At 41.0% G+C, this 12,757-nt stretch overlaps 1 protein-coding gene across 1 annotated transcript in view; it reads right to left on the minus strand.

Moving 5' to 3' along the window:
• Positions 1 to 10,651: 10,651 nt before the first annotated feature.
• The window catches only part of LOC126352796 (CLIP domain-containing serine protease HP8-like), a 54,665-nt gene continuing 52,559 nt past the window's right edge, over positions 10,652 to 12,757 (minus strand). The window contains exon 7 of the mRNA XM_050002714.1: positions 10,652 to 11,932. Within this exon, the coding sequence (XP_049858671.1) occupies positions 11,622 to 11,932 (311 nt within the window). The 3' untranslated portion in view covers positions 10,652 to 11,621. The remainder of the gene's footprint in view (positions 11,933 to 12,757) is intronic.

The following is a 12,757-nucleotide window of genomic DNA, read 5'->3' on the forward strand; positions in this document are numbered from 1 at the left end:
CCCCTGATAGGGAAGATATGGTTGCTGAACAGTTCAAAGAAAATTTGAGTCTCATGTCAAATAGACACACCACTCATACAATTACAGTCGGTGGCGACTTCAATCCACCCTCGATATGCTGGAACAATTATACGTTTAAAGCCGGCGGCAGGTATAAAGCGCCATACCAAATTGTACTGAATGGTTTCTCAGAAAATTATTTTGAACAATTAGGTCATGAGCCTACTCGAAGCGTAAATGATTGCGAAAGCATACTTGACCTCGTAGCAAGAAATAATCATGGACAAATAAGGAGTATCATGACGAATACAGGGATTAGCGACCACAAGGCAGTTGCTGCTGGCCTGAATACCGTAACACCCACAACCATCAAAATGAAACGCTTAGTACATATGTTGTAAAAAGTGGATAAAAATGCTCTTAACGCCTTTTTAAGAGACAGTCTCCACTCACTGCGATCTAATCTAGTAAGCGTAGAAAAGATGTGGAATTATTTCAAAGAGATAGTATCGACGGCAATTGGGAGATATATTCCACATAAATTAATAAGTGATGGTACTGATACCCCATGGTACACAACACGGGACAGATCGCTGTTGCAGAAGCAACGAAAAAGGTATCCCAAATTTTAAAAAACGCAAATTCCCGAAGATTGACAATGTTTTACAGATGTTCGAAATATAGAGCGTGCTTCAATGCGAGATGCTTTTAATAATTTCGACAACGAAACTCTGTCTCGGAATCTGGCGAAAACCCAAAGAGATTCTAGTCGTATATAATACACACCAGTGGCAAGGCCCAATCAATACCTTCGGTGCGTAATAACAAACGGTGAAGTCACAGATGACAGTGCTACCAAAGCAGAGTTTTTCCGAAACTCCTTCACCAAATAAGACGAAGTAAATATTCCCGAATCCCGATCAAGAACATCTGCGAAGTTGAGAAACATAGAAGTAGATATCCTCGGTGTAGCAAAACAGCTTAAATCACTTAATAAGGCTTCAGGTCCAGATGATATACCAGTCAGGTTCCTTTCAGAGTATGCAGATGCAAAAGCTCCATATGTAGCAGTTATATACAACCACTTGCTCACAGAAAGTTCCGTACCTAAGGACTGGAAAGTCGCTCAAGTCGCACCAATACCCAAAAAGGGAAATAAATGTAATCCTCTGAATTACAGGACAATATAACTAATATTGATTTGCATTACGGTTTTGGAACATATACTGGATGCTAACATTATGAAGTACCTCGATTTACTGACACATAGCACTGATTCAGGAAATATAGCTCTTGCGCATCACAACTAGCTCTTTATACTCATGAAGTAATGAGGGCTATCGACAGGGGATGTCAAATTGACTCCTTTTTTTTACGTTTTCAGAAGGCTTTCGACACCATTCCTCACAAGCGTCTTCTAACCAAACCGTGTGCCTATGGAAATCGCCTCAGTTGTGCGACTGGATTCGTGATTTCCTGTCAGAAAGTCACAGTTCGTACCAACAGATGGAAAGTCATTGAGTAAAACAGAAGTAATATCCGGTGTTCCCCAAGGAAGTGTTATAGGCCCTTTATTGTTCCTGATCTACATTAACTATATAGGAGACAATCTGAGTAGCCCTCTTAGATTATTTGCAGATGATGCTGTCATTTACCTTCTCGTGACGTCATCAATCACCAAAACAAATTGCAAAATGATTTAGATAAGATATCTGTGTGGTGGGAAAAGTGGCAGTTGACCCTGGATAAAGAAAAGTGTGTAGTTATTCACAAGTACTGAAAGATATCCGCAAAATTTCGATTACGCGGTAAGTCACACAAGTCTGAAGACCGTAAATTCAACTACATACTTAGGGATTACAATTACAATTATCCTAAGTTCGTATGATCACATAGAGAATGTTATGGTTAGAGCAAACCACAGACTGGGATTCATTGGCAGAAAAATCAAAAGGTGCAACAGGTCTACCAAAGAGACTGTTTACACTACACTTGTCCGCCCTAGTCTGGAGTGTTGCTGTGCGGTATGGGATGTGTATAAGGTGGGACCGACGGATGGTATTGAAAAAGTTCAAAGAAGGGTGGCTCGTTTTGTATTATCGCGAAATTGGGGAGATAGTGACACAGATATGATACGTGAATTGGATTGGCAATCATTAAAACAAAGGCGTTTTTTGCTGGACGGGATCTTCTAATGAAATTTTAATCACTAGTTTTCTCTTCCGATTACGAAAACATTCTGTTGGCACCCACCTACATAGGGGAAAATGATCATAACGATAAAATAAGAGAAATCAGGGCTTCCGCAGAAAAATTTAAGTGCCCGTTTTACCAGCGTGCGCTTCGTGAGTGGAACGGTAGAGAGACAGCTTGAAGGTGGTTCATTGAACCCCCTGCCAGGCACTTAATTGTGAATAGCAGAGGAATCACGTAGACGTAGATGATTCATCATGAATGTTGAGGAAGGAAGCTTTATGAGGTCTCTGTGATCTCGCTAACTTATTAGAGTTGTGGTTTTGCTATCTGAAAAAGCCAGATTTGACACACTATACCATTCACTGCGATTTCTAGAGAGCACGAGATGGTGCACTGGACATGCATGGTGGGGAATGGGGGAGACAGGGGACAAAAATATCGTGGAAACACTATGAACAGAATTCATTACCAAGCATAATACTGCGTAGTCTTTGAGGGAAAGATCGCATTTGTGGAGGGGGAAAATCTCTGATACAAATATCCTTTCTTTGTGGGCAAGAGGTTGGAAAGTTGGAAGCAGCTGTTAGCTTTAGAAAAACTCTCTTTGTGTAGTTTCAGTAGCCTGAGACTGCAGTCATGTGTGCGAGTTGCGTTTGCACGACTGTGTGTGTATGTGTGTGTGTGTTGTGTGTTGTGTGTGTGTGTATTTTTGGCGAAGGCCTTAACGGCTGAAAGCTATAATTGTAAGAGTCTTTTTGTTGTGCCTACCTGCGACTCAGCATCTCCTCTATATGGTGAGTAGTAACTTGGCTTCTTAAATATTGTTCCGAATTGATACTCTAGCTGTGCCACACCCTAGGATCAAGTTGTGTATCATGTTCATCGTTAGATATCTATGAGTACAGAAATTAGCTTATCCTCGTTTCACATTAGTTTGTTCCTTTTTGCCTCTCACAAGAGTGAGAAACACTGAGGTCCATAGTATGTGTTGTTCTTTGTTTTCATAAACTTGTAAATGTTTTAATCTATCTGTAAGGGTTGTGGAAAATGTACCAAAAAACAGAATGTGTCTTTTTTGTACAGTGATCCACAGTGAAGCTCAAGAAGCAATGTCTCAAGCCCCAGAACCTTAACAGTCGGCAGAGGAGTGAGCTGGAGGGAGAGAATATCTGAGGGGGGACTGATGTGCAGCACGAGGTTGCAGGCATTTCCTAAGTGGCCAAGCTGACATAATCCCTGGCCACAACATCTTTCGCTGTCAGTGAGAAGACATGGCAGACATGGGTGAGAGATCCGTTCACTGATATGCGTCATGCTAGACATTACAGCACCATAGCCAGCGATGGGGGAATGGGACTACGGAACTCCTGCGTTGTCTCTTGATGTCAGGTGGACAAGAAGGTTGTATCCCGCACGTCTGGGTGTAAGCCACCTGTAGTAGCTTACACACCTTGCCTGCCCATTCTCATTGGCCTGGGGCAGGGTGCGATGTACAGCCCATGAACCTGCTGGCGTCTGGTTCACAGAAGAGAGCTGAATTGACGCTAAGAATGTTCATGCAGTGGAACTGACTGAGTGACACCACACTACCCAATTCGTGTACACTGATAATAGTACACCACACTGGGAATTTACACATCATCATGCAGTGCAGATGACAGTAACGAATGTAGTAGTGGGAAACCTCTTCCACAATGTCTTGCTGTCAAAGAGCGACCTAATGGTCACCTGGCAAGTCTGAGCAGTTGAGAGCTGCATCGCTCCAGAACGACCTCCACTACAGGCTACACGTGATTGTGGGCGATCTCCAATTTCTTGTCCCTCTCTCGCCACATCCTTGATACAAGCCCACCCACCACGCTACACTCAAGACATTTTGTGAAGTATTCAGGTGGAACTTTCTTTATATTACAATCATTATGGTAGGCACTTGATTGGTGTGGCGACTAAAACACAACCCAGTTTCAGATCATATGTATATAAACACATATTTTCATTGCAACAAGACACTCATCATGTACTTCTTATCTCTTTCTATGTGTATGTAATTAACATTTGTATAAGCCATATGAGGTAGAAATACGATCAGTTCACTACTTTTTGCTGATAAACACTTTGATTATTCTGATAGGTCAATACATTTGTATCTTGGATATCTTTAACTCATTCACACTAGTAATTTGTTCGCAGCTACAGGATGTTTAATGAATACTGGTTTTTGGATTTTTTGTCTTGTAAAGTGTGCATTATTTTATCCATATAATATTTAAATGTCTCTTCTTTCTGCATATTATCAATACAATATACTGATATTCAATGTTTTTATCAATATAATGACCTTCGCTCTTATTATTATACGACATTAAAGATATCAACTCTATCATAGAACACACTCATTTTTGTGATAATCTACATGTCGGTGTACATCATCGTCTGTTCTCTTTGAGCCAGACTGTTTTCGATCAGGATGCATTTTTATGCAACACTGTTCTATTTTTACAATGTGTGTGTGTCTGGGGTTTGACGCTTCCTCTGCAAATGTTTCTCGAATCTATGAACATAATTGGACATTAGATCACGTTTAACTGATTAGACACTAAACACATGTTGTTCTGGGACATATGTTTGTGTGTGGTGGTTCCATCAGCCAGAGATACAATCAGACTGTGTGTTGTTCTCCTTTTTTATGTTTTGTCGACGTCTGTGATGTTTTCTTACTAGCACAAGTTGATGTCATGATTATTGTAATTGTTTATTTGTGCACATTAATTGTAAGGGCCTTTGTTCGATCTGACACACTGACTTCAAATATTTTGGGAAGCAGTCTGGTGGCCAGATCTCAGACTGTGTGTGGCAAGCTTAGCGAATAAGTGTGGTGTCCCAGACAATGACTCCGTGCTGTCTGTCTTAAGTGTAATGAATGGATAGAGGGTTTGCAGGTGTTAACCTCTGTTTCTGAATTGAATCCTTTGGTTCCTAAAGGCATGTTGTCAAAAGTTCAAGTTAGGTGTCAGTTTTTCTTGGTGTTTCTGTAGGTACATGATGAAAGACCCCGCAGACGCGGTAAATTTAAAATTTATTTAAAAAACTAAAATAGCAATAACGACAGAAGTTAGCACCGACCATAAGCGTCGACAAAGACAGTGATTATGAATGCGTGGTAAGGCACAGACAAATGAGCAAAAAACATCAGTTTACTCTCTTGTGTGTAGAAGGATGGTTAAAATGTATTACTCGAAGTATGACGTGCTACGAGTGTTTTGTATTACATGTGATTCTGAATAAGAGAAGACTTAATAATAATATTAAGTATTTTTATTGAAGTGAAGTGGTGCCAAGTTGCGAGAAGTTCCTTCATCTCGAAAGGCACTGGTGCCCTTGGAGTCGGCTCGCTGCATCTGCAACTTAAATGCAAGAGAGGAAGTCCACAGTTCTGTTTCGTAAGATTGACAGAAGCATAAGAGCTTTCAGAAGACGACAAATAAACTTAAAATATACATAGTGATGGACACACACAAAAAAGGAAGTGACTCAAGGTAAAGTGAATGAAGAATAGCACAAAAGGAAAAATGCAATTGTAGTAGCCATCAATTTTTTCCTTTTCAATTATATCGTCATTCATTTTTTATTATCATAATAATACATGTCGTACCATACCATACCCGTTTCTGAAATGAGGCACAAACGTCCTGCATAGAAATGTAGTACGATTGGGGGGGGGGAGGGGGAGGGGCTAGTGTGCAAAATGGTAGACCCTTTGGCCTCTTCATACACTTATTAAGGAACATCAAACCAGCCTATTTTACATTTCTAATATCTAAATTTGCATACAGGCAAATTAATGTTATTTCACCACCATACTCCATTACCATGCAAAGTGCTATGCACTGGTATGTACATAAATGGGAGTGGGATGCATTCAAATCATAATTCTGTTCGTTGTATGCAGGAGGCGAGCAGGGACATTTGGGCTGTGAGGTGACCAATTGCTCACAACTCATGTGGGGGGACATTGTTAACTGTGAATTGCGGACAGAGCACTGCCCCTTGGCTGTCAGCTTTCTCTTTTGATGTCTATGTCAGAGCCCAGAGCAACAGGCGCTCGCTATTATTACAATTGCTCACTAAGGCCGCATGTTTGGGGCAGGACCTCATCAGCTCGACGTCTAAGTTGTGCAATTGTTTGATACGTTTTAGAGAAATGATCGCTGAGCTCCAAGGGATGGCTGACAGAATGGCACCTCACATTGTTCAATGCATGGTTAATAAACACAGGGCAGAGGCATTTTCCAGAACGTCAACAAGTTGCCTGAAAATTCACTGCCTGTAAATTTTGATTCAATGGAAAATCAACTTCTGTCTAAGGCTACCACTGGGCAGGCCTACTGCTCTGTGCAGTTGTTATATTACATTCTTAGTACTGTGATTAGTATAAAGGGACCAAACTACAGGGTCATCAGTCCCTTTTTCCTCAAGCAAACAAGTCTCGAGGTGAAACAGTTGAAAACAAAGGAGTTGGGGAAGTAAAGGACATAAAACTGGAGGAGGAGCTCACCGAAACAGAAAATGAAAGAAGCAAACCAAAGGGAAAACGTACGCTAAAAGGAAAGATAGAGGAAAGTATTAAAATCATATAGCAGATCACTTGGTCTGGCTGATCACAAGGATAAATAGGATGATATAGCCACTCCGCAACATACTAAAATCGTCAGCCTAAAAGACAAGGCGAGAAGGACACACATAAGGAAAAAACGAACAACAAATAAAACAAAATGCAAAGCAAGCCCTCACAAAGGAGTGAAAGGGAGGGACGTTGGAGGCCTGCGAGAGAAGGCCAGGCATCCAACATGAGACGATATGATAAAAAAAAACTCACGAATAAAGAGTTAAAATAAAATGTCCATTGAGGCATTGTCGCCCAATACTGTAGGTAGAGGGTTGGAAAGGTTAAAAGTCTGCCACAGAGTAGCTAAAAGTGGGCTGTCCGACAAGAGGTGGATCACAGTTATACGTGAGCCACAGTGACATGGAGGTGAGTCCTCGTGACGGAGGAGGTGACCATGTGCTAGCCAAGTATGCCCAATGCAGAGCCATCAAAGGACAACAGAATCCGTGCGAGTGACTCACATGGATGACCGTCACACATTCGTTGTTTCCTTGATAATTTGGAGTTTGTTTGGGGTACTGAGGGTACACCATTCAGTATCCCAGATCGCAAAAACTTTGCAGCAGAAGACCGATTGGTGGCAGGCTGACCTCCAGAGTTGGTCTACCGGGAACCTGTTTGGCCAGGTTGTCAGCAAGTTCATTGCTCGGTATCCCGACATGTCCTGGGGTTCAAATGAAGGTCATTAACCATTCGCTGTTTCCGAGGGCATAAAGAGGTTCCTGGATAGTCCGTACCAAAGGATGTTGTGGGAAGCACTGGTCGAAAGCTTGTAGGCTGCTTAAGGAGTCACTACAGATGAAAAAGGACTAACTGGCTCAGGAGCAGATATGCTCAATAGCGCGATAGATGGCTACCAATTATGCAGTGAAAATACAGCAGTCATCTGACAAGGAGGGCTGTTCAGTATGGGCAACTTGAGTGTAAGCAAAGCCAACAAGACTGGCGCCATTGATCCATCTGTGTACACTATTTCTGAGCCCTCAAACTCACTGAGAAGAGAGAGAAATTGCCAGCGGAGGGCCTCAGATGGAATGAAGTCTTTTGAGCCTTGTGATAGGTCCAGCCGAAACCATGTCTGCGGCATGGACCATGGAAGAGTACGTAAGTGGGCCCACAGAAAAGATAGTAGAGGGGAAGTGTCGAGTTCAGTAAAAAGCCACCATTACCTACAAGTAATAAAAACCTTGAAACTCAAGATTTGGTGTTGAATAAATCTATTCAGTTAATGAATAAAATTATTCTAGTGAATTCCTCATTGCTGGAGGTATTACCAAGAAAACGTAAAGAAAAATTTGAAAACGTTTTAAAGAATAAACCAGGCTCTGAACCCTTATGTTAAATTGATAGCTTTGTTAATGGGACAGATGGACTTTTACCAGGAACAAGAAGTGCAAACATAGCACTCCAATTCAAATACTGCCCAGTTATCTCAGTTGATGTAGAATGGTCCTTTTCTGCCTATAAAAATGAGTTGAGTGACTGAGGACACAATCTTACTACCGACCATTTGGAACAGCGCTTGGCTGTTTATGTTTACAATAACAGGAAAAATAAAATATATTGTAAATGATGCTATGGTCCAATAGTATTAATTAAAAATAAATTCTGTTCAAAAAAATTCATGATTATATGTTGTTTTTTAAATAAAATGTTGCGGTGTTTTTGAGTATGCTTCTCTGTGTGCGATATATCACGAAATTGGTCCTGTACATATTGATTGTTTCACGGAGATACAGTCGCATAGCGTGTGCTTGTTACCGACAACAGTAGCAATGACGCAATAATTCTTTGCAAATTTTTAGAAAATAATCCCAGAAATACACCCTTCGTAACCTCTACCAGAAAGTATTCAGAAAATGATATCAGATTTCTAAATCTACCGATTTTTCGCGTGGCCAGCGCTCTTCCTCGTAACTGACATGCACAGGTTGGACTTTGAAATATAATTCACGCAGTAACTACCATGTTTTTTATTATTTGAGCTTGCATTTTTCATGCATACTTAAAGGTTTTTATGTTGCATGTAATCCGGTCTCTGTTAATAATCTTTCTAAAGAAACTGGAATGTTGCATGCGTTATGTGTTGGATTTTAATTGGGGTCAGCTGGCAAGATCTGTCCAAAACCTGTATGTCATCTCCAAAACGCATAAATATGTGGATTACTCTGTGGGGACAAGCAGTTTTCTTTCCAATTTTTCTATACCCTCAAGTTCATAAGAGTTGAAAATAACACACGAAGAGTGTAAACTGTAGTACAAAATGCAGCAAATGAAACAGACAATTTTATATTACTTCTTATAATAATATACGTAATGTAACTCCAGAACAACATTTACCAAACTTAACACAATTTTTCGTCAAACGGTACCAAATCCACTTTTATTTCTACAATGAAAGTTAAACAAATGAACATTAATACAGATACTTGTTGTAACGTCCCTCAACATCTGCCTAAATATAACAACAAAGCTACAAAATATATTCTGATGTTACTGTGGTTGTGAAAGTGTCTCCTCCTAAATTAGATATTATGGAATTGGTACCTTATGAAAATAAGCTTCTCACTTTTCTTCAAATATCCCCACAAGGAAAAATCGCAAGGGGTCATGTCTGGCGATCATGCTGTCCAAGAATATAGGGCAGAGTCCTGTGCGCCCTATAAAGCGTTGAGGCAGAGTGTCATTGAGAAACGGAGGTACCTTGTTGTGCCAGTGTCGTGGAGCTCGGAAAATGAAGTCAGCAGAGTCCTCTCGAAGTTGTGGAAAAAGAGCAGACTATCGTAGGCTCTGCTCAAACGTTTACTGAATTATTTCCATCAAGTCATCAGAAATTCGAGGTCGACCAACAACGAAAGTTTTTGGTTGCAGACGGATCAGTGCCAAAACGCCAACAAAAATCACAGTGGACCGAAATCACTGATTCAATCCTTGCAAACAGCAGCAACAAAACGCCTTTTGTTGAGCAGGTGTTACCTTACTTCCGACTCACTGCCGACTGAGAAGATGCATTGACTAACATCTAACGGCGATTTCTGAAACCCTACGCCAAGCCCATTGAAACAACGCTCATATTACGAAATTAGGGCACTCTTTTTGAAACGGCTTGTATTTTCACTGGATACTTCCAGTGCAACAGTAAGTATGCACAGTCAAAGTGGTGATTTCTCTGCAACTTTTGTTACAGGACGTGCCAGAAGGAAGGATCATTAGTCAGAAATATGACGGAAAGATCATTTGAAGCAAGATACCTCGCTTGACTATATGTCCGACTCCAAATGATTTCAGACCTAGAACACATTTAATGGGCTAGTGGCGTGCATGATGAGACGGAACTGCGTTTACTTTTTCATTTTTTGGGGGGTGGGGGGTGGGGGAAGGGGGGAATTCGTTTGCTGAACGCCTTGAGGACTTTCCTTTTGCCATGTGAACTACAATGTACTCCGACCATGACAAATCACTTTCATGTTCAAACAGATGTGTGAGGGAACAATTAAAGCACAATCAACTGGCCACCAGGATCGCCAGAACTTACACCATAAGATTTTTCATAATTATGTGGATAGATGAAGTCTCAGGTGCAAACTGTGTCCATATGAAGTTTATTGTTTCAAATGATCGTTTCTTCCTTGACACCCTGCACATGGTGCTATAAGGTACAAAACATACTAGGCATCAAAGCCTACATTGTACATACAGGTAACACTGGCTTTCGTGTGATCAAGTTTCCTTGTGCATTAGGAAGAACTGAAGTTCATGGCAAGAAATTCTTAATAATGAAACAAGAACTATATTAAAAATTTTATTTATAAATTATGAGTAACGAAGATAATAGTCTATAAATAATGATACAAGGACAACAAAATAAATTACAGTTGGTAAAATTCTCTTACTATACAGCATAGATTCACTGTTTGAGATCACTTTCTCTGTTTGAAAATGTCCGTGTCTGCAACGGCGAAACACTATCGTAGAAAAAGAGAACGGAATTTATGTTCTGGAATTGCAAAAATAAAATACAATAAAGTAAAAAACATATAAAAATGCAAAAATATATTAAGTGTTCCAAATAAATGTCTTTTCTGTGAAAACAAGCAACAAGAATATGATCAAAGCAATCCTGTTTCTGGTAAATAAACAATCTGAGTAAGAATATTTCGATCAAGTTTAATCGTTGGAAGTAGACTGTGAAAGGTATGAGAATGGAGGATAACTTAGCTTTGTTACTAAGTAGAATGGTATATTGTGTCAGATGATACACCAGTTGTTATTAGTATTACAGTTTCACATAAATTGAAATGGATCACATTCTTTTCAAGAATAACCCTTTCTAGTTCTGGTAATTTCAGTTGGCATTTATATTGCTTTACTACATTCTACTATTCACAGAATCGATTTTATTAAACATTACTGGACGTACTCGTCATCATAATCAGCACCTCTGTCCATTCCATGCATGTAGATCACGCAACACTAATGTATTTCATTTTCTCCATTAATGATAATTAGTTGTCAATTTTGTGTCTTTTGAACAGAAAAGATAGTGACGCGGGAAAAGTTAGTAATGATATTACAGTATCTTAAAAATGATTGTGCGGAATGGCATGAGAACAGATAAGGTGTAATATCGCTGATAGTCGTCGTATTAACGTGCATATTAGTATCTGAAATTTCATGTATTTCACCTGCAGGCACGCAGTCGAATAATGGACAGGTGATAGTGATATAGTGCGGTGCGGTGTATGATGTGTGCTTGACGTTAAGGCCGAATGGTGTCGAGTATCCAGGTGAGGAAGGACGAGACGCGGGTGTAGACGCCAGGGTAGCCCTCCATGCCGCACTCGCGGGGGCCGAACGACACGACGCCGACGAGGACGGCCCTGGGCGGACGGCCCTCGACGGCCATGAGCGGGCCGCCGCTGTCGCCGGAGCACGAGTCCTTGCCCTCCCTGCCGCCGGCGCACAGCTGCGACGGCACGATGCGCCGGTTCCAGCGCGAGTACCGCTGCTGGCACGTCTGCTCGTCCACCACCGGCACCCCGACGTACAGCTTCACTGGGCTGGAGTCGCCTGCGAACCCCAAACACGCGCTTTTTAACCAATAATCAGGCGTACAATAAATGTCCTAGAGACAGAAGGAGTCTTTTCACAAATCGGCATGGTTTCAGAGAGCACCATTCAGCTTGACCTTTTCTCACATAATATCCTGTGAACCACGAATGAAGGGGAACAAGGAGTTTCCAAACTGCTAGATTTCCAGAAAGCACTGGTACAGCGCCCCGCTGTAGACTATTAACGAAGATCGGAGCATACGAAGTAGGTTCCTCGATATGTGAATCGTTTGAAGACTTAAGAAAAAAAACACAGTACATTTTCCTGGAAGCTTGTGTTCGTCAGTAACAACGACACCTTCAAGATTGCCCCAGACAAATGCAACGGGACCAGCCTGACGGATAGAGTGAGCAGCAATCTGTGATCGTTCGCTGGTGACACTGCAGTGTAAAGTGTTGTTGTCTACTGACCGTTAGATTCTACAGCACGATTCTTTGGGTGTGACAGATGGCATATTGTTTTAAATCTACAAAAATGTAAGTTAATGTGGATGAGTAGGAAAATTAATCCTGTAATGTTCCACTACACTATTAGTGGAGTTTGCTTGGAAGTCACCTCACGTCATTTAAATACCTAAGTGTAATACTGCAAAGTGATATGAAATGAAACAAGCACATAACAACAGTAGCAGAGAAGACGAGTAGTCAATTTCCTTTATTGAGAGAATTTTCAGGAAGGAGATCGAGTATGGAACACTTGTGTGACCCATTGCTTGAGTGTTTCGGATTCTCAACAAGTCAGATTACAGGAAGACATCGAAATAACTGAGATGCATTCTGCTAG

This window comes from Schistocerca gregaria, chromosome 1 (assembly GCF_023897955.1).
Source record: "Schistocerca gregaria isolate iqSchGreg1 chromosome 1, iqSchGreg1.2, whole genome shotgun sequence".
Classification (NCBI taxonomy): Eukaryota; Metazoa; Arthropoda; class Insecta; order Orthoptera; family Acrididae; genus Schistocerca; species Schistocerca gregaria.